The sequence below is a fragment of the Schistocerca piceifrons genome, chromosome 5, assembly GCF_021461385.2.
Source record: "Schistocerca piceifrons isolate TAMUIC-IGC-003096 chromosome 5, iqSchPice1.1, whole genome shotgun sequence".
Taxonomy (NCBI): domain Eukaryota; kingdom Metazoa; phylum Arthropoda; class Insecta; order Orthoptera; family Acrididae; genus Schistocerca; species Schistocerca piceifrons.
Genome location: NC_060142.1, coordinates 574,166,309 through 574,188,270, shown reverse-complemented (window position 1 = coordinate 574,188,270; position 21,962 = coordinate 574,166,309). Strand labels below are relative to the sequence as shown.

Genomic DNA, 21,962 nt, shown 5'->3' with positions numbered 1-21,962 from the left:
GCTCGGGCTAATGATGTACTTTAATTCTATCAAACCTGCAACATGTAGTATGGATAATTGTAATTTATTATTTGATTGTTTTATACCTGTGTTTATTACTGGGAATGCCTAAGCTTGTAATTATTAGCATATTTTGTTCCTATACACATATTACAGTTTGTATCTATTAGTATCTATAAGTACAGTCCCATGTATAATTATGACTCATTCTGTATCCACATAATTCTATTGTGTACTGGATCAATGGAACACAAGTAAATAAATATCAACCACTGTTTCCCTTTCATGCCCATCGACTCTTATAACTGTTGTCTAGTTTCTGTACAATTTGTAAATAATCTTTCAACCCCTGGCTTTCACCACTGATATTTTCAGAGTTACAAACAATGTAGTCCAATCAACAACATCAAAAGCTTGCTCCAAATCTACAAAAGCTATAAAGGTAGTTTTGCCTTTCCTTTCCTTAAGGTATGTTGTGTGTTCATACATTCCTCTGGAATCCAAACAGATCTTACCCAAGGTTGGCTTCTACCAATTTTTCCATTCTTCTGTAAATAATTTGTGTTAGTACAAGGGGCATTCAATAAGTAAGGCAACACCTTTTTTAATTTTTTTTAAGTATGTTCATTTTATTCAGAATTCCAAATTCCAATATACCATATCATTCCCCCCTCACGGCTTCAAACCCCTATTTTTCAACATGATCTCCTTTCATTGTGATGCTCTTATGCCAAATTTCACATTTTTTAAATTGAAATCAGCTGGGAAAAAATGTGTTGTCTTACTTATTGAACACCTCTCATATCTAGCAACCATGACTCATCGAACTGATAATTTGGTAAGATTCATACATGAAGACAAAATATGTAGGTGTATTAAAAATTAGGGTCTAATGCTCATCAGATATGCAAAAAAAAAAAAAAAAAAAAAAAAAAAAAAAAAAAAAAAAAAAAAAAAAAAAAAAAGCTTAAGGAACAAAATGAAACAAGAAAATTCTTTTATGCAGTTGGAAAGATGAGGAAAAATTTTCCATCAACACAAATGGCATGTAAAAATAGAAATGGTGGGACAATCAGAGAGAAATAAAAAATATTGCAGAGATAGGCAAAATATTTTGAAGATATGCTAAATACTAGCTCAGATCAAGTATCAAAAGATCCACAAGAACAGTAGGAGAATGTAGAGGTAAGAGAAGAGGAAAGGGAAGAAGCAAAAAGGTCAACAATGCAAGAGATGAACCTGGTGAAGACGGGATAGAGTCAGAACTTATAAAATTTCAAACAATGGATAATCCAGGATGGAATGTAACAGTATTATGAAAAGGATGTTGCTACTCATCATATAGCAGAGATGCTGAGTCGCAGACATGCACAACAAAAAGACTGTCACAAAATAAGCTTTTGTTGTGCTATCTGCGACTCAGCATCTCTGCTACATGGCGAGAAGCAACTATCCTTTTCACAACTTATAAAATTTGGCAGTCAACCTATAATATGTGAAATATATGCACTAATAAAGAAAAGCATGCCTGAGGACTGGAAAACTTGAATAACGTGCCCTATATGCAAGAAAGAAGAAAACTTAGCTTGTGAAATTGAATACAGGAGAAAGATACTCAGAGAAATACCAATATAGCTTCCAGTCAGATAGAGGTACTTCTGATCAGTTGTTTATTATTAGACATATAATGGACAAATTTTATGTACGTGAAATTGATCTCCACTTTCTGTTAGTTGATTTTAGAAAAACTTTTGATAGTGTTAACCTGTCAGCTATACATATAGCACTAAAAGAATTAGGCATCTGTAAGAAGCTAAGAAGATTACCTGAATACCAATGAAAGACACAAAGGCAAAAGTAAAGGTGAATAACAAAATGATTTACAAATGGAATGAAGCATCATGATGGTGTCTCCTACAGTAAAGGTGAATAACAAAATGATTTACAAATGGAATGAAGCATCATGATGGTGTCTCCTACAGTCCTGTTTAATTTAGGACTGCATAGTTTAATACACAGAACAGACAAGAGAGGAACAATAATGATGAAATCCAGTCAAATATGTGCATATGCAGATGATATTGCAACTGTGGTAAGAGATGTAAATTAATGAAATATTGGATTCTGATGGAGCAAAAATTGGACTTACTGCAAAAACAAAAACAAGACGAAATACATGGCAATGCTAGAAGAACACAACATGACCTTAAGGCCTGTAATAAATGTTTTAAGGTTGTCAGTTGATTCTAATATCCTGGTGTCCTCTCAATTAGTGATAATAATATGACACTCTGTATTAGAGAAAGGATACAAGCGAGAAACAGAGCCTGTTATTATGCAAACTTGCAGGTATTTAAGGATTCTCTAATCACAAGAGTGTACTACTACCTGGTATGACCAGTTGTTACATATGTCTCAGTAATGTGGATGATGACAGATGCAGATATGAACTATCTAAGGACATCTGAAAGGAAATTCTTGCGAAAAATTCATGGACCACTGAGAGAGGCAGACAGATAGAATGTAAGATGTAGCCATAAAACAGAAGAATGTACATAAGGGAAGGATATAGTGAAACTTATTGAATCTGAAAGAATATGATGGTTAAGGCATATGGAGAGGACAACAGATGACTGGATGCCCAAACAAATAATAAAAGATTGTTTTCCATCAATGGCAATAGTATGGTGGTGCCAATCTGATCACCGAAGTTAAGCACTGTCAGATGTGGTTGGCACTTGGATGGATGATCACCTGGGTTGCCATCTGCTGTTAACCTACCAGGAATGCACTCAGCCTAAGGATGCCACTTTAGGAGCTATTTGAACAAGTGAAAGTGACTCCATGTCATGAAAACTAATGACACAAAGGCAAGAGAGGTGTGCTGAACCCCTGTCTCTCAGTATTGGCATCCAGTGATGCCAGTCAGCCAAGAATTACATAGTGGTCAGACAGTACTGTTGGGCCTTCTGAGGCCTTTTCACACAGGATTTAGCTTTTTTGTTTTTTGATTGCATTCCACTAGAAGGAATGGCTAACCAAGACATCATGGCTGGATAATGTGCTGGCTCACATTACAGAGACAAGATATGAGGATGCAAGAGAAAACCAGAAAACAGAGATGAATGGAGGAAGGTTGTCGAGAATGCCAAGGCCCATCAAGAAAATTATGTGGAAGAGAAACACAAAAACAGATTAAATAGACAGATCTTACAAGATACTTAGGAAAGTAGGAGCTGTTTATCAAAGCATGAAATGTGCAAGTATCAATGAAGAAGATAGCATGAAATCTCCAGGGAAAGATATTGTGTGGAAAAATTAGATGTATACATTAATAAAAGAACATAACAACACTATACAAGAAAAAAGTGACTACAATATATATAGTAAATACTGAATTATAAAGTTGAACTGAAAATATTCATTTAAAGCCTGATGTGAAAATAACTGAAACTGAAACCTTGCACCATGCTATCACAAACTACAGATAATATTGATGCAGTTTTCTTGTTTTATCTTCAGAGTGACAGCCTCATCTTGAAGCAATATTTCAACAAATTTCCTACATGTCATTTGTGTCTTTAAATGGTGAATATGAAATTTTCAAAGCTTTGCATCAAGACTATGCTGTTACTCAGCTGACAACATGGGAATATTTAATCAGTGAACTTTGCAATTTGCAATGAGAGCACACATTCTCAAACATAGTTAATATACATATTCACATAAGAGCTTCATGAAATGAGGCCATTTGGACATGGTGAGGTAACTGATGGCCTTTGTATCAGATTATATTATATTATATTGCTTAAGAGCTTAACAACAAATCTGAAACAATGTATATAAATAAATTACAACAAGACTGAAATAACACAAAAACAACATACAGAAAAGAAAATAGTAACAATTAACATTGAAATCATAGAACCAACAGATTTATTGTTTGTTTCATCCTCATAATTAGATTAGCATAATTACCTCTTCCTCGTGATGTGAATGACCATTATGATTACTGGAGGTGGTTTCTTTCTCTTTATCTTCTGCTTCAATGAGATTTGTTACAGATGATGTGAACTGCTCTACATCTGGCAGGGAATACTCTTGCAGCAGCCGAACACTCTGTTCATTCTATACAAGAGAAGCAATAAAAGAATAGTTGTTCACCATGCGAACAGAACTAAACAATATTTTTACTGCTTAGAAATGTGGGAGATGAATAAAAAGCAAGACTGGACAAAAGGGGTAAACTGTGTGATAAAACTGAAATGATGGTAATCAAATGTGAATGCTAAAATCATATTATCTCTGAATGAAGCAGCTGTGAATAAAGAATCATTAACATGAATGGGATCAACAATATTACACAAAACGTGAAACAATTTTGAACTTTTAAGAAGGAACTTTTCTTCACATATGATCAACAATCCTGTGCAATACATTCCAACCTAAAGTAGAACCTCCAGGAATGATGAACAAATCAAGGACAGAAGTTAATAGATTGACAAAATGCTTACAAACTGCTTCTACAGGCTGTGTGAGCTATTAGGTTTGTGCATAAGTTCATAGTGTTTTTTTGTTTTGCATGTTGATATTCTGAGTTGCTATGGGTTCGTGGCAGCTATCAACCAAGTTGTGTATCAACATCTTTGTTTTTCAAGCTCATTGTGAGCAGCCTGTAGTCACACACAGAATGGTACACACATGTGTATGGAGAATCAACAAGACGTGTATATCTCTTTATATGAGCTTCAGACCAATAAAATAGTGCTTATTACATGTGGAATAGTATACATCATTGGATCTGGCAATCCTACAACACTAAACCAATATTGGTGACCCCGAATTTATTCACAAGTGCTACATTGAACTCTCATTCCATTGTGCAGTACACAATGGATCACTTGCCACCCACTGCACAGCACATGAGCCAACTAGGTTTTCCAATAGATGCTCCGGCATCATTTTCCTATCATCCACTTTGTGTTCAGAATAGTTCGATGCAGTTTACAAATACACCAGCTAGCTGTACTCAACAGGACAGTGCTTCTACATTCCCATAGCCATGTGTGATGGCATCAAGTATGAACAATAACTTTTCATTATCCTACATGAATGAGCCATTGTGTGGCAGTGTCCCATACCAACAGAACATTTTTCATACACAAAACTTCAGATGCGAACATTTTACGTCGAATGTGAACTTTTTATATGTTCTGAGGGCTCAGCAATGGCCGACACAATGTGCTCAAACACCAATGACTATGTTTACAAATTTCCCAAGTGCCAGTGTGAACTTTCCACCCGGGTCAGTGGTGATACAAATTGAGCCGGACATTCAGGACAGGAAAGTTCATGTTTATCCTGGATCTCAGGATTTTGCACCAGCCCCCATACCCCCCCCCCCCCCTCTCCCCTCTCCCCCACCACGCTACCAGCATCTGCTTTACGAGTGTTTCTGATGCTTCATCTGCCACGTGTGTTCCAAAAACGATATGTGATTTTAACAATTTCAATGCACCTGTAGTGGAGGTGCCCGGAAACTGCACTCTGTCGTTTTCTGCACATCGTTCGACTATGGTCGACTCTTCCTCTACACCTGTTGGCATTACTCTGTTGAATGCCTGACTCATTGGTTTCTCGACTGTGGTTGAGCCAGCTGCGCCTACCATGTCACTGACAGAGTCATGATCTGGTACACCACTACTGCACCTGAGCCAGTTACGCTGCTGAGCTACAGACAAGGAGCGACAGTTTCTGACGAACCATTATGCTAAGACTTTCCCATCTGTTGGCCTAAACTACCACCCATTCACAAGGAACACTCACACACATGGTTTGCCTTGGTCGGCCATGTCCTGTAGCTACATGGCGTCGCCGACGACAACTCTAAATCCCTTTGCTTACTATGTCACCTCCATGATGAACCAGACCTCATCTGCGATATTATGGCTTCACCTCCCGATACGGACAAATATGCATTTGCCTGACACACCATCCTTGAGTGCCTAACCAGATCTACAGAGGAAGCTATCCACCTCATCATCAGTCACGAGTCACTAGGTTCTACATCCCCATCACATCTCTGGTGTCATCTCCATGCTATGATTGACACACATCATATGCCGGACACTACACTTCAGACCATCTGGTTGCTGAAACTTCCTCGGGAAGTTCAAATTCACCTTGTCCATCTAACTTCGGCTCCACTGGATGCTAAACTGAAGATCGCAGACCAGGTTTACAACATCTTGCCACCCCCACATACCCCCTCGTGGGGACCTTCAGGCCTCAGGAGATGGCACACCTGTGCTGCAGTTTCCATCATTCGGTAAAGAGTGCACACGACTCGCTCCACGCATGCGCACAGACCCAATGCTGCCTGGCAACCACTGCCGTAACTCCTCTCCTACCAGCTCTACTGCAGCACTGCCATCGGAGGAATCTACAAACATGAACCACTCCACTTACGCTTCAGCCTCAGGCGGCTTGACGCACGATGCTAAGCACCATTCTGCTGAGTGTTATTTCCATTCCTGCCTCGGCAACACAGCTAAGAAATGTCATCCCCCATGCATGTTTCCAAACTAATATTGCGACCCCACTCAGGAGCTATGGGCTACGTTGCATCACACAGATGCCTGTCTCTTAATACATGTACATGAAAGACACAGTGTCTTGTCTTTCTTTTCTAGTCAACATGGGGTCAGTGTCATACCTTTGTCTGCAGGTATTAAATTTGAGCATCAACCTTTTGCCCCTCCCCCCTCCACCCCCCACTTTGAGCTACCAATAATTCCTTGATCCAATCCCAAGGCATAACTAATTCAAACCTTCAACTGCAGGACATTAATACTCCCTTACAGTGGACATCTATTATTACCGATGTGGATGAACCCATGCTTGGGGGTAGATTTTCTCTTAGCCCATGCTCTTTCACCTATCCTACAATGAGGTACACTAATCTTTAACTCAGTAGACCATACCACTGGTTACGGTATTTCTTCCCTCTCATCTGAGAGCACCACTCTGTTGTGTGACCTAGCTGAAGCCACCGTTGCAGTGCTCTCTCTTAAATCACACAACAATGAGCTTCAGGACAGCAATGAAGCCCTCCGCTTACACATCACTGCCATGCAAGCCAAGCTCACAGACGCTCATTAGCAAGTCACCAGCAGTCACACATGGCCACACCCCCAGCCCCCACTCCATCTCCTCTCACGCACTGCCGATGTCGCGTGACTTTTCTACTTCCTGACAGAAACTGTGTTCGCAACACCACCAAGTACCCCAGTGAGATCCATGACAAGGACTACCAGTGGATCACTGCCACTGCTGCTGATCCATCAGCCTGGGACATACAAGTGTGTGCATTACATTACTTCATCAGGTGCGGGTCCATCCTCCCTGTCGGTGTTTGCAATCAACAACAGTACTGTCCACAGAATCAATACCATGGAAGGTCCACTGGTGTGCGCAAAGGCTAGGCGTTTAAACCGGGAAAATCTTAAACACATCAATGCAGTTATTCAGGAACTTTCAGACAGTAAGACTATTCGCTCTTCTTCTAGTAGTTGGTCGTCACCCATTCATTTGGTGCCTATGAAAGATGACAATTTCCACCTCTGCAGTGACTATCAGGCGCTTATCACCAGAAAAATTTTAGATAATTATCCCATCCCAAATATTCGAGATTTTGCTTCCCAACTGCGCAGGCCAAAAATTTTCAGTGTAATCGACTGTCACAAGGTGTACTTGATACGACGTAAAAGACAATTAGAGAGGCAGATAAGACGATCCAGCAATCCTCACTTGAGACAAACACAGGGCAGACTGGACGATCACATAAAATGTATCATCTCAACCTTCCAACAATGAGAATGTGACAAAACTTACTCTCGACTCAAATACACATACAGAGGCAAGTTCTGGAATCAGTTTAAAACCCTGACAGGATAAAAACAGACCACCACCAATACACTAATAATGAACAGTCAGCTGACAAAGGAGAAACAGCAACAGGCAGACATTTTTAAAGAGGTCTTGCAACAGGAAGTTTTCTCATTTCTAGAGAATAACAACTTCGACAAGGTGTTTAGACAGTCTAAAAATCTTCTGCTGGCGCAAGTACTCACAACACTTAGAGCGGACACAGAAAGCAACCATCCCTTCGCCAAACCAATAACTGATGATGAAATAATAGATGAAATCCTAACAGGATGAAACTCTGCCCCCAGACAAAATGACATAAGATGAAGCCATGTGAGGAAGCACCCCTCCCTGCCCTTATTCCCATCCTCTCCTTACTATTTAACTACTGCCTTGACACCAAGATCCTCCAAACCAGCTGGAAGATGAGCAGAACCATTACAATAAGCCTGACATGCCATGAACTGATTCGTGATCTTACAGGCCAATTTCTCTTCAAGACATGTTAGGGAAAACCTCGGAAAGAATAATAACAGTCATATTAAGGACATATGTAGAGACTAAAGACTTCCTAAGGCTACCATAGCAGGAATTCCACCAATGACCCCCTATTCAAGCTACCCAATGGAGTCACTTAGGGCTTTAACATTGGGAAGTGCATATTTGCAGTCTTCCTAGATATCAAATGTGCTTTCAATCAAGTGTCGCACAATGGCCTACTCTGTAAGCTGTGCCAACTGGAGATTACAAAAAAATGGGCTCCATTATCAAAAAATACTTAACAGATAGGGTTGTAGGGTCAATTTTTCGACCTTGGTATCACATTTATTCACCCCACAAGCAGGTTTCCCCCGATGTGGCATCCTGTCACTGCTACTGTACGTGCTGTACGCAGTAGGCATCCACCACCTGTCCCCATCCCCACAATAGCCCCAGATAAGACAGATGTGCTATATGCAGATGATACCACATACTGGTGCACCTCTCTAAGAATGACCATAACAAAGAGAAAGATGGAGATATATCTAAGATGACTGGAAGGCTGGGTGCAGAAATGGAGAATCAGGCCAAACCTAACAAAAACACATATAATACTCTTCTGGCACAGACATATGACCAAGAAAAGACAGCAAAATGATGCAGTCATACAACTGACATTCTGGGACTCATCACTGAGGCTTGCCAGCATTACCAGGACTATCAGCATGTTCCTCGACAGACATATGAACAGGAGCACGTATCTAAACTACCTTCTAGACAAGACAAGGAAATGACAAGGACTATTATGACAAGTACAGGGACACTTTCACTGCCTAGTGTTGAAACAACAATTCACACAAATCCTTCATTAGACCTATTCTATGATATGCCAGCATCCCCCTAGGAGGAATATCAAATGCAGTGGTTAAGCAACTGTATCAGACAGAAAGAAAATGGCTCCATAATTTCTCATGACTATCACAAATGACACCAAGCAACACACTTTATGATTTAGTGAATGTAAAAACACTACCAATCGCACAATGAAATTAAGTGTGAATTACAAAAGACACATGCTAACAAAATGACCAGACATGGAAGACCTAGAATTCTTCCTCCTCAATCCTTGGGCACATCTAATCACATATGTCACTCATTTCTGATTATTTTAATTGGTTTTAATTATGCCTCAAACCTCTTTTGGTTTCCTCCCATGTTTCCATAAAACCTTTTTTAACTGCTGTTAACTCATCCAATACTTACGGTTACAACAACAATTTTGCTACCTACCCATCATTTTCCCCTCATGAACCAAGGACGTTGCCTTTAGTGGGGAGGCTTGTGTACCTCAGTGATACAGATAGCTGTTCCATAGGTGCAACCACAACAAGGGGGTATCTGTTAAGAGGCCAGACAAATGTGTGGATTCTGAAGAGGGGCAGCAGTCTTTTCAGTAGTTGCAGGGGCAACAGTCTGAATGACTGACTGATCTGGCCTTGTATCATTAACCAAAATAGCATTGCTGTGCTGGTACTGCGAACAGCTGAAACCAAGGGGAAACTACAGCCGTAATTTTCCCGAAGGGCATGCAGCTTTACTGTATGATTAAATGATGATGGCATCCTCTTGAGAAAAATATTCCAGAGGTAAAATAGTCCCCAATCGGATCTCTGGGTGGGGACTACTCAGAAGGACTGTGCTATAAATACAAAATCAAATATGGGTAACGCAGGGGTAGATTTAATAATGAATAAAAAAATAGGAGTGCGGGTAAGCTACTATGAACAGTGTAGTGAACACATTAGTGTAGCCAAGATAGAAGCAAACCCCATGCCTACCACAGTAGTACAAGTTTACATGCCAACTAGCTCAGCAGATAATGAAGAGATTGAAGAAATGTATGATGAGATAAAAGAAGTTATTCAGATAGTGAACGAAGACGAAAATTTAATAGTCATGGGGGTCTGGAATTCGATAGCAGAAAAAGAAAGAGAAGGAAAAATAGTAGGTGAATTTGGAATGGGGGTAAGGAATGAAAGAGGAAGCCGCCTGGTAGAATTTTGCAAAGCGTATAACTTAATCATAGCTAACACTTGGTTTAAGAATCATGAAAGAAGGTTGTATATGTGGAAGAGGGCTGGAGACAGTGGAAGGTTTCAGGTAGATTATATAATGGTAAGACAGAGATTTAGGAACCAGGTTTTAAATTGTAAGACATTTCCACGGGGCAGATGTGGACTCTGACCACAATCTATTGGTTAAGAACTGTAGATTAAAGCTGAAGAAACTGCAAAAAGTTGGAAATCTAAGGATATGGGAGCTGGATAAACTGAAAGAACCAGAGGTTGTAGAGAGTTTCAGAGAGAGCATTAGGAAACAATCGACAAGAACAGGAAAGAAATACAGTAGAAGAAGAATGGGTAGCTTTGAGAGATGAAATAGGGATCAAGTAGGTAAAGAAAATGAGGGCTAGTAGAAATCCTTGGGTAACAGAAGAGATATTGAATTTAACTGATGAAAGGAGAAAATATAAAAATGCAGTAAATGAATCAAGCAAAAAGGAATACAAATGTCTCAAAAATGAGATCTACAGGAAGAGCAAAATGGCTAAGCATGTATGGCTAGAGGACAAATGTAAGGATGTAGAGGCATATATCAGTAGGGGTAAGATAGATACTGTCAACAGGAAAATTAAAGAAACCTTTGGAGAAAAGAGGACCACTTCTGTGGATATTAAGAGCTCAGATGGAAAACCAGTTCTAAGCAAAGAAGGGAAAGCAGAAAGGTGGAAGAAGTATATAAAGGGTCTATACAAGGGCAATGTACTCGAGGGTAGTATTATGGAAATAGAAGAGGATGTAGGTGAAGATGAAATGGGATATATGATACTGCGTGAAGAATTTGACAGAGCACTGAAGACCTAAGTCAAAACAAGACCCCGGGAGTAGACAACATTCCATTGGAACTACTGGTAGCCTTGGGAGAGCCAGACCTGATAAAACTCTACCATCTGGTGAGCAAGATGTATGAGACAGGCAAAATATCCTCAGACTTCAAAAAGAATATAATGATTTCAATCCCAAAGAAAGCAGGTGTTTACAGGTGTGGAAATTACCAAACTATCAGTTTAATAAGTCACAGCTACAAAATACTGACACAAATTCTTTACAGCCGAATGGAAAAACTGGTAGAAGCCGACCTTGGGGAACATCAGTTTGTATTCCATAGAAATGTTGGAACACGTGAGGCAATACTGGCACTATGACTTATCTTAGAAGATAGATTAAGGAATGGCAAGCCTACGTTTGTAGCATTTGTAGACTTAGAGAAAGCTTTTGACAATGTTATCTGGAATACTCTCTTTCAAATTCTGAAAGTGGTAAGGACCAAAATACTGGGAGCGAAAGGCTATTTGCAATTTGAACAGAAACCAGATGGCAGTTTATAAGAGTAGATGGGCTTGAAAGGGAATCAGTCATTGGGAATGGAGTGAGACAGGATTGTGGCCTATCCCCAATGTTATTCAATCTATACAATGAGCAAGCCGTAAAGGAAACAACAGAAAAATTTGGAGTAGGAAGTAAAATCCTTGAAGAAGAAATAAAAAACTGTGAGGTTTGCCAATGACATTGTAATTCTGTTAGAGACAGCAAAGGACCTTGAACAGTATTTGAATGGAATGAACAGTGTCTTGAAAGGAGTATATAAGAGGAACATTCCCAAAAGCAAATCGAGGATAATGGAATGTAGTCTAACTACATCAGGTGATGCTGAGGGAATTGGGTTAGGAAATGAGACACTTAAAGTAGTAGATGAGTTTTGCTATTTGGGGAGCAAAATAAATGATGATGGTCAAAGTAGGGAGGATATAAAATGTAGACTGGCAGTGGCAAGGAAAGGGTTTCTGAAGAAGAGGAGTTTGTTAACATCGAATATAGATTTAAGTGTCAGGAAGTCTTTTCTCAAAGTATTTGTATGGAGTGTAGCCATGTATGGAAGTGTAACATGGACAATAAATATTTTAAATGAGAATAGAATAGAATCTTTCAAAATGTGGCGCTACAGAAGAATGCTGAAGATTATATGGGTGTATCATGTAACTAATGAGGAGGTACTGAATAGAATTGGGAAGAAGAGGAATTTGTGGCACAACTTGTCTACAAGAAGGGACACTAGGTTAGTAGGCCATGTTCCGAGGCATCAGGGTGTCACCAATTTAGTATTGGAGGGCAGTGTGGAGGGTAAAAATCGTAGAGGGAGACCAAGAGATGAATACATTAAGCAGATTCAGAAGGATGTAGGGTGCAGAAGTTACTTGGAGATGAAGAAGCTCGCGCAGGATAGAGTAGCAAGGAGACTGCATCAAACCAGTCTCTGGGCTAAAGACCACAAAAACAACAACTCATCACTTATTATATGAAGGGCTTATTTCAATAGTGGTACAAGTCCATTTTAGTTCATATTGAGATACAGTGTCCTAAAGTTAAATGAGCACTGAAAAATCTGCAGTTGGGATACTAGAAATATTCAAGCATATGGCTTATTGCTAGAGATGAACCTTTCTTTCTGTTTGTTTGGCTCATTCAATTCAGAAGCATTATAGACAGAAAAGTGGAGGTAATGGACTTGTACCACTATTGAAATAAGCCCTTCACATTTACGTTTTTTTATGTTCTTTGTGTTGATTTTATTTCCTATTTTCCTTATTAACATCACACTTTTGATGATTTATTATTTCAAAATATTCCGTATCTATAATTGTACTCTCATTACATTAACAATGAAGATGAAATTAATGTTAAGCTGCTCAAAATGAATCAAGAGCACTATTTTTAAAGAAATTGTAATAAAGAAATAACAGTTGTTAAACTCCTATTGGCTAAGAAGTGCTGAGCAATCATGGGTAGTAGTCTGCCACCCCCCCCCACCACCACCAAGGGTTCCGAATGAAAAGTGCTGAAAAATAATAATAATAATAATAATTTATTATTGGTGGTTCACATGCTGACACTTGTTGATGGCCCAGCAATCTGCAGAAGGGTTGCACTTCTGTCATGTTGGACAATTCTTGTCTGTCATCATTGGTCCCATTCTTGCAGGATATTTTTCCAGCCGCAGCGATGTCAGAGATTTGATGTTTTAGCAGATTCCTAATATTCACAGTACACCCATGATATGATCATATGTGAAATCCCCACTTCATCACTACCTCAGAGATTCTGTGTCCCATTGCTCATGCGCTGATTATCACACCATACTCAAACACACTTAAATCTTGATAACCTGCCATTGTAGTAGCAATTACTGATCTAAAAAATGCGCCAGACACTTGTTGTCTTATATAGGTGAGCTAAACTTAGCTCAAAGATTTTTGCACTAAGAGCCATTTCTCATTTTTGAATGAGAAATAATGCTACTGTCATATTTTGTGTATTTCCATTCTATACTCTCATGCAGTATAATATTCTGGGGAAACACTGCTAGAGTTGAAAAAGTCTTCAAACTTCAGAAATGAGCAGTGAGACCAATATGTGGGGTCTCTAACATGATGCTCTGCAGGGACCTCTTCAGGTCTCTTGGTATATTTACTGATACTCACTGATTATGTTTCCGGTCAATAACAAGGAATAATTTTGGAATAATTGTGACATTCACAACTATAGCACAAGACAGACGAAAAATTTCCACTAAGGCTCTACTACTCTGACGAGAATACACACAGGTGTTGAAGAATCAGGTATAAATGTATACAATAAGCTGCTGATCAATATAAAAAAGCAAATTAATAATGTACATATATTCAAAAGAAAATAAAAAAAATTCCTCATAGAACAAGCTTTTTATAAAATAAATGAATTCATAGAGTTATAAGGCACCTTTTAACGTAAGAGTAGAGAAAACCACTTAGCTAAAACCACAGTTGTAAAAGAGAAAATGTGATACTTATGTCATGAACACAGCATTTTGAATTTTAATTCAAATTATAATGATAAAACATTGTTGTTGTGATCTTCAGTCCTGAGACTGGTTTGATGCAGCTCTCCATGCTACTCTATCCTGTGCAAGCTTCTTCATCTCCCAGTACCTAATGCAACCTACATCCTTCTGAATCTGCTTGGTGTATTCATCTCTTCGTCTCCCTCTACGATTTTTACCCTCCACGCTGCCCTCTAATACTAAATTGGTGATCCCTTGATGTCTCAGAACATGTCCTACCAACCGATCCCTTCTACTCAAGTTGTGCCACAAACTTCTCTTCTCCCCAATGCTATTCAATACCTCCTCATTAGTTATGTGATCTACCCATCTAATCTTCACCATTCTTCTGTAGCACCACATTTTGAAAGCTTCTATTCTCTTGTCCAAACTAGTTATCGTCCCTGTTTCAGTTCCATACATGGCTACACTCCATACAAATACTTTCAGAAACGACTTCCTGGCACTTAAATCTATACTCGATGTTAACAAATTTCTCTTCTTCAGAAACACTTTTCTTCCCATTGCCAGTCTACATTTTATATCCTCTCTACTTAGATCATCATCAGTTATTTTGCTCCCCAAATAGCAAAACTCCTTTACTACTTTAAGTGTCTCATTTCCTAATCTAATAACTTCAGCATCACCTGACTTAGTTCTACTACATTCCATTATCCTTGTTTTGCTTTTGTTTATGTTCATCTTATATCCTCCTTTCAAGACACTGTCCATTCCGTTCAACTGCTCTTCCAAGTCCTTTGCTGTCTCTGACAGAATTACAATGTCATCGGCGAACCTCAAAGTTTTTATTTCTTCTCCATGAATTTTAATACCTACTCCAAATTTTTCTTTTGTTTCCTTCACTGCTTGCTCAATATACAGATTAAACAACATCGGGGAGAGGCTACAACCCTGTCTCACTCCCTTCCCAACCACTGCTTCCCTTTCATGCCCCTCGACTCTTGTAACTGCCATTTGGTTTCTATACAAATTGTAAATAGCCTTTCACTCCCTGTATTTTACCCCTGCCACCTTCAGAATTTGAAAGAGAGTATTCCAGTCAACATTGTCAAAAGCTTTCTCTAAGTCTACAAATGCTAGAAACATAGGTTTGCCTTTCCTTAATCTAGCTTCTAAGATAAGTCGTAGGGTCAGTATTGCCTCACGTGTTCCAATATTTCTACGGAATCCAAACTGATCTTCCCCAAGGTCGGCTTCTACTAGTTTTTCCATTCGTCTGTAAAGAATTCGCGTTAGTATTTTTCAGCCGTGACTTATTAAACTGATAGTTCGGTAATTTTCACATCTGTCAACACCTGCTTTCTTTGGGGTTGGAATTATTATATTCTTCTTGAAGTCTGTGGATATTTCGCCTGTCTCATACATCTTGCTCACCAGATGGTAGAGTTTTGTCAGGACTGGCTCGCCCAAAGCCGTCAGTAGTTCTAATGGAATGTTGTCTACTCCTGGGTCCTTGTTTTGACTCAGGTCTTTCAGTGCTCTGTCAAACTCTTCACGCAGTATCATATCTCCCATTTCATCTTCATCTACATCCTCTTCCATTTCCATAATGTTGTTCTCAAGTACATCGCCCTTGTATAGACCCTCTATATACTGCTTCCATCTTTCTGCTTTCCCTTCTTTGCTTAGAACTGGGTTTCCATCTGAGCTCTTGATATTCATACAGGTGGTTCTCCTTTCTCCAAAGGTCTCTTTAATTTTCCTGTAAGCAGTATCTATCTTACCCCTAGTGAGATAAGCCTCTACATACTTATATTTATCCTCTAGCCATCCATGCTTAGTCATTTTGCACTTCCTGTTGATCTCATTTTTGAGACGTTGGCATTCCTTTTTGCCTGATTCATTTACTGCATTTTTATATTTTCTCCTTTCATCAATTAAATTCAATATTTCTTCTGTTACCCAAGGATTTCTACTAGCCCTCATTTTCTTTACCTACTTGATCCTCTGCTGCCTTCACTACTTCATGCCTCAAAGCTACCCGTTCTTCTTCTACTGTATTTCTTTCCCCCATTCCTGCCATTTGTTTCCTTACGCTCTCCCTGAAACTCTGTACAACCTCTGGTTTAGTCAGTTTATCCAGGTCCCATCTCCTTAAATTCCCACCTTTTTGCAGTTTCTTCAGTTTTAATCTACAGTTCATAACCAATATATTGTGGTCAGAGTCCACATCTGCCCCTGGAAATGTCTTACAATTTAAAACCTGATTCCTAAATCTCTGTCTTACCATTATATAATCTATCTGAAATCTATCAGTATCTCCAGGCTTCTTCCATGTATACAACCTTCTTTTATGATTCTTGAACCAAGTGTTAGCTATGGTTAAGTTGTGCTCTGTGCAAAATTCTACCAGGCGGCTTCCTCTTTCATTTCTTAGCCCCAATCCATATTCACCTACTACGTTTCCTTCTCTCCCTTTTCCTACTACCGAATTCCAGTCACCCATAACTATTAAATTTTCGTCTCCCTTCACTATCTGAATAATTTCTTTTACTTCATCATACATTTCTTCAATTTCTTCGTCATCTACAGAGCTAGTTGGCATATAAACTTGTACTACTGTAGTAGGCGTGGGCGTCGTGTGTACCTTGGCCACAATAATACGTTCACTATGCTCTTTGTAGTAGCTTACCCGCATTCCTATTTTTTTATTAATTATTAAACCTTCTCCTGAATTACCCCTATTTGACTTTGTATTTATAACTCTGTATTCACCTGACCAAAAGTCTTGTTCCTCCTGCCACCGAACTTCACTAATTCCCACTATATCTAACTTTAACCTATCCATTTCCCTTTTTAAATTTTCTAACCTACCTGCCCGATTAAGGGATCTGACATTCCACGCTCCGATCCGTAGAACGCCAGTTTTCTTTCTCCTGATAACGATGTCCTCTTGAATAGTCCCCACCCGGAGTCAGAGTGGGTGACTATTTTAACTCCGGAATATTTTACCCAAGAGGACGCCATCATCATTAACCATACAGTAAAGCTGCATGCCCTCGGGAAAAATTACGGCTGTAGTTTCCCCTTGCTTTCAACCGTTCGCAGTACCAGCACAGCAAGGCCGCTTTGGTTAGTGTTACAATGCCAGATCAGTCGATCATCCAGGCTGTTGCCCCTGCAACTACTGAAAAGGCTGCTGCCCCTCTTCAGGAACCACGCATTTGTCTGGCCTCTCAACAGACACCTCTCCGTTGTGGTTGCACCTACGGTACGGCTATCTGTATTGCTGAGGCACGCAAGCCTCCCCACCAATGGCAAGGTCCATGGTTCATTGTCAATATCATTAGGATAAAGATATGTACTCTCAGGAGAAATTTTATATTTTAATTTGAAAAATGTAAATTTATTTATTTATATGTGTTATTATCATAAAAATGTGTACTTTTATTTCTTTTACTATTTTAACCATTCACTTAAATTCATGCCAGTAGGTTCTAATGTTATAAGCAATCAACTGTTCTTAAAAACATAAGTGAAATAGAATATATTTTATCATTCTCAATTTCTCTTACTGCTTGCTCATTGTACAGATTGAGTGACATTGGGGATAGGCAACAACCTTGTCTCATGCCCTTCTTGACGACTGCTTCCCTTGCATGTCCTTCAACTCTTATAACTGCAGTCTGGTTTTGTACATGCTGTAAATAATCTTTCGCTCCCTTATTTTATCCCAGTTGTCTTCACAATTTTAAAGTGCATATTCCAGTTAACAATATCAAAAGCATTCTTTAAATCTACAAAAGCTATAGTCATGGGTTTGCCTTTCTTCAGTCTGTCTTTGATGACAAGTCAAAGTGTCAGTACTTCCTTGCATGTTCTTACTTTATTTCCATAACCCAAACTGATCTTCTCTGAGATCAGCTTCCCACAGTTTTCGTTCTTCTATAAATAATTCATGTCAGTATTTTGTGACCATGAGTTATTAAAACTGAAGGTTTGATAACAGACACACGTTTCAGCACATGCCTTCTTTTAAACTGGAATTACAGCATTCTGTTTGAAGTCTGGTGGTATTTTGCCTGCCCCATGGGTATTGCACACCAAGTGGAATAGGGCGGCCATGACTGGCTATCCCAAGAATATTAACGATGCTGACAGGATGTTGTCTACTCTAGGGGCCTTGTTTCATTTTAGGTCTTTCAGTGCTCTGTCAAATTCTTCTCAATACAAGCCTCTGACCACCAATCCATCCTGCGGAAACCACACATCAGTAGCACTTTCCATTTCCACAATATTTGCAGTGCAAGTTTTAGGTGATTCACACTGTATATATATCCCTTATGGTAGAGTAAGCCACAGACCTCCATGACTCTATTCCCACAAGAGCTTCTGGTAATAGTATTCAGTAATCACAGGTGAAAACATCAATGACAAAGAAAGTTTAAGTTATGGCTGAAAGTTTAAGTTAGGCCTGAAGACATCCACAGATAGCCTAGTGATAAAGGCAACTGCATTCAAAAAGCAAGAAATCTGGGATCAGTTCCCAGCCTCACAAAAATTTTTGGTTTTCAAGACATATTCATTACACTGCCGGTTCAGTAGGGTTTGCACTGATCATTTCATGTTATGGAATCTTCATTGATTTTATCCCCATTTATCCATTCATGTCATTTCAGTGCATTAAATTCATTTCATAATACTACTATATCATGTAGCTAGTGATACGGAAATGACTTTGACTTACCTCTTCTCGGAGTTTTTCCATAAGCCTTTTTCGATCAGCACGTAATTGCTCTGCCTCTTCTGCTTGTCTTGCTGTTCTGATGCCTGACACTTCCAGTAAGGCTAAATGTGCATCCTTTTCACTGAGTGCTGCTTCAAGAGCTTCTTGCCTGTTATGTGAAAACAGTGCCCGATACTACAATAACTGCCACAGAATTGTGAGGACAACATTTATTTTTTAAGTATATGAGTCATTACATAGTCAAAAATGCAGTTTTCTAACTCAGTGACTCATTTAACAATGAGAACAATCAATTTTTGACCAAATAATTTAATTGAATAGATAAAAAACTACTCATTAAGCAGCAGCAGAACACACACATTAAAGACAGTTGTAATTAGGCAAGCTTTCGGAGCCAGTGGCTCCTTCCGCAGAAAAGTCACCCAGAACAGTCGGGAAAGATTTACTGCATGGGATGAGAAGGAAAGACTGACTGCTGGGGACTGTGCCCAACAAGCAGTCTTTCGTTCTCATGCTGTGCAGTAAGTCTCCCCTGACATGTGATTCTGGGTGACTTTCCCAAAATTTAACCTTTTTCCTAGACCTCTCTAGTCCCTTTCTATTGTCCCTGTTCCTTCCCTTTCAACCCTTCTGACTGAAGAAAGAGCCACTGGCTCCAAAAGCTTGCCTAATTAGAACCCTCTTTTATGTGTTTGTTCTGCTGCCACTCAATGAGCAGATTTTTTTATCAGTGATTCATTTGTAGCTCCTTTCAATCTATAAAGCTAAAATCACATTAAAAACACAATATTAGTGTAGCAAAAGCAAACATAAATAAATAAAAATAAAAAATGATCATGGCAACCTGACAAGCTGTCACTATTGTTGTGTCAGTCTGATAAAGTATGATCTGCACTAAGTAGTTGTCTTTCCTCGTATGACTGTTTAAACAGGATTTTCCTTTTTCATACTAATATGCATAATGTTGCACTGTAGAATAAGCAAAGGTATTGGAAAAAGACACCTCCACTAACAAAATTCAGAATCACTGTTTTCAACACTTCCAGGTCAAGACAAAGGGCTACAGGATGTAATCTTTAATAATGTGAGAAAAGAGCATACCCAAGATCTGAGTGGGGAAGAGGGTGGTGTACCGCTTATAAATTTGGGTGCACAGCTAAATTTTTTTTTGGAAATTTGTGGTAAGTTCCTATGGGACCAAACTGCTGAGGTCATCGGTCCCTAAGCTTACACACCACTTAATGTAACTTAAACTAACTTACACTAAGGGCAACACACACACTCCTGCAAGAGGGAGGATTTGAACCTCTGATGGGGGGAACTGCGCGAACTATGACAAGGCACCTCATGTCACGTGGCTACCCTGTGTGGTATACGGCTAAAGATGAGGCCTTTGGATAGGACTGAAACTTCTCTGGAGCTGAGGCTTTTGGTGGAAAGTTTAACAACAGTGTTAGGGAAATGATTAAGCTCTGGATTTGGTGGAGTATTGGGAAGGAGTTTTGAAGGATGTAGGAAGCTGGAAAGGTCAGCTAGGCAGGGCCTGAGTGCTATGAGAAGTTGACAAGGAGGAAAGTTGGATAGCAGTGCCCCAAGATGGCAGTAGGATGTCTGCAGGTTGGGTAACTTATGAAGGCAGTGTCTGGAATGCTCTTCCAGGTGCTGGAGAGTAAGGGATTTGATTTCGGAGATGTGATATATTAGCAGGGATTGCACAGCAGCAGTATCCTGTGGAGAGGGCAGAGGTGGTACTGGGATGCCTGTGTCATGGAGATGTGTTCTGCAGTACCAGGTTTGTGAGGGCCAGAGACTGGTGGAATCTGAAAAGTTGAAGGTCATTTTGAAAGAAGTGATAGGATCCAGAGAAAAGCAGTTTTATTGTTAGGCTGTTGGGGTGGACTCCATGGTTTAGGCAGCATTTAAGAAACAGGGTGTAGGACTGGGTTTTAGCCAGGGAAAGGAATACTTTTCTGAATTGGTGCAGAAAGATGGAGCAGTGGTCAACTGAGGCAGGTATCATGTAGGAGAAATGGGAATGAAGTGGAAATGGGAAAATCATGGTGTTAGATGGTTGTGAGGGGAGCTGGATAAGAGACAAGTCACATAACAAATATGTAATAATACACATAAAAATGCACAGATACGTAAAAATATGCACAAATGTGTGAAACCATACAAAAATATGTTAAAAATGTACAGAAACATGGGGGAAAAGGAATTGAGTTATAGGAACATGCTTGTGTTGGGATATGGTAAAAGAGGGGGGAGGGGAATTGGTTAAGTCCAGGATTAAAAGTTCATATGGCATGTGTAGGTGTGGAAAAATAAAATCCTGAACTTTGTGAGGATGAGAGAGGATATGGGATCAATGGGAATAAATAAAATGATCAGTGGGAAGAATTTGGGGCATCAGATGCTGCATCAACAATCTGCATGATTATGTAGGTGCGTGTTGTGGACAGGCTCGGAAGTGTATGTGGCTTGGAAAGCAATGAATAAACCCAGGAAAGAAGAGAAAGAATGGACACTAAGGAAAGGAATACCATGCTATTCCTTCCCCTGCCACTTTCCCATCCCCTCCAGACTACTGCTTCTGTTCTGTGTGGCAGTTGCATACCAGTCCAAGCTGCCACAGATGTCAGTCATGTGTGTGTAAGGTGTGCTTGTTTCTGCAAATGTGTGTGTGTGTGTGTGTGTGTGTGTGTGAGAGAGAGAGAGAGAGAGAGAGAGAGAGAGAGAGAGAGAGAGAGAGAGAGGACGCACACTCACACACTTCCTTTCCTGATGAAGACTAGCCAAAAGCCAATGTGCAAATATCTTTTCATTCTGCCTCTTTGCAAATTAACATGTCATCTTTATGGTAAGTAGCAAT

The 21,962-nt window shown here is 39.5% G+C and overlaps 1 protein-coding gene across 1 annotated transcript in view; it reads right to left on the bottom strand.

Moving 5' to 3' along the window:
- The window catches only part of LOC124798593 (centrosome-associated protein CEP250-like), a 457,139-nt gene that overhangs the window by 15,119 nt on the left and 420,058 nt on the right, over positions 1-21,962 (bottom strand). The window contains exons 17-18 of the mRNA XM_047262059.1: positions 19,091-19,238; positions 3,979-4,128 (exon numbers count right to left, since the gene is read on the bottom strand). Coding sequence (XP_047118015.1) covers positions 3,979-4,128; positions 19,091-19,238 — 298 coding nt within the window. The remainder of the gene's footprint in view (positions 1-3,978; positions 4,129-19,090; positions 19,239-21,962) is intronic.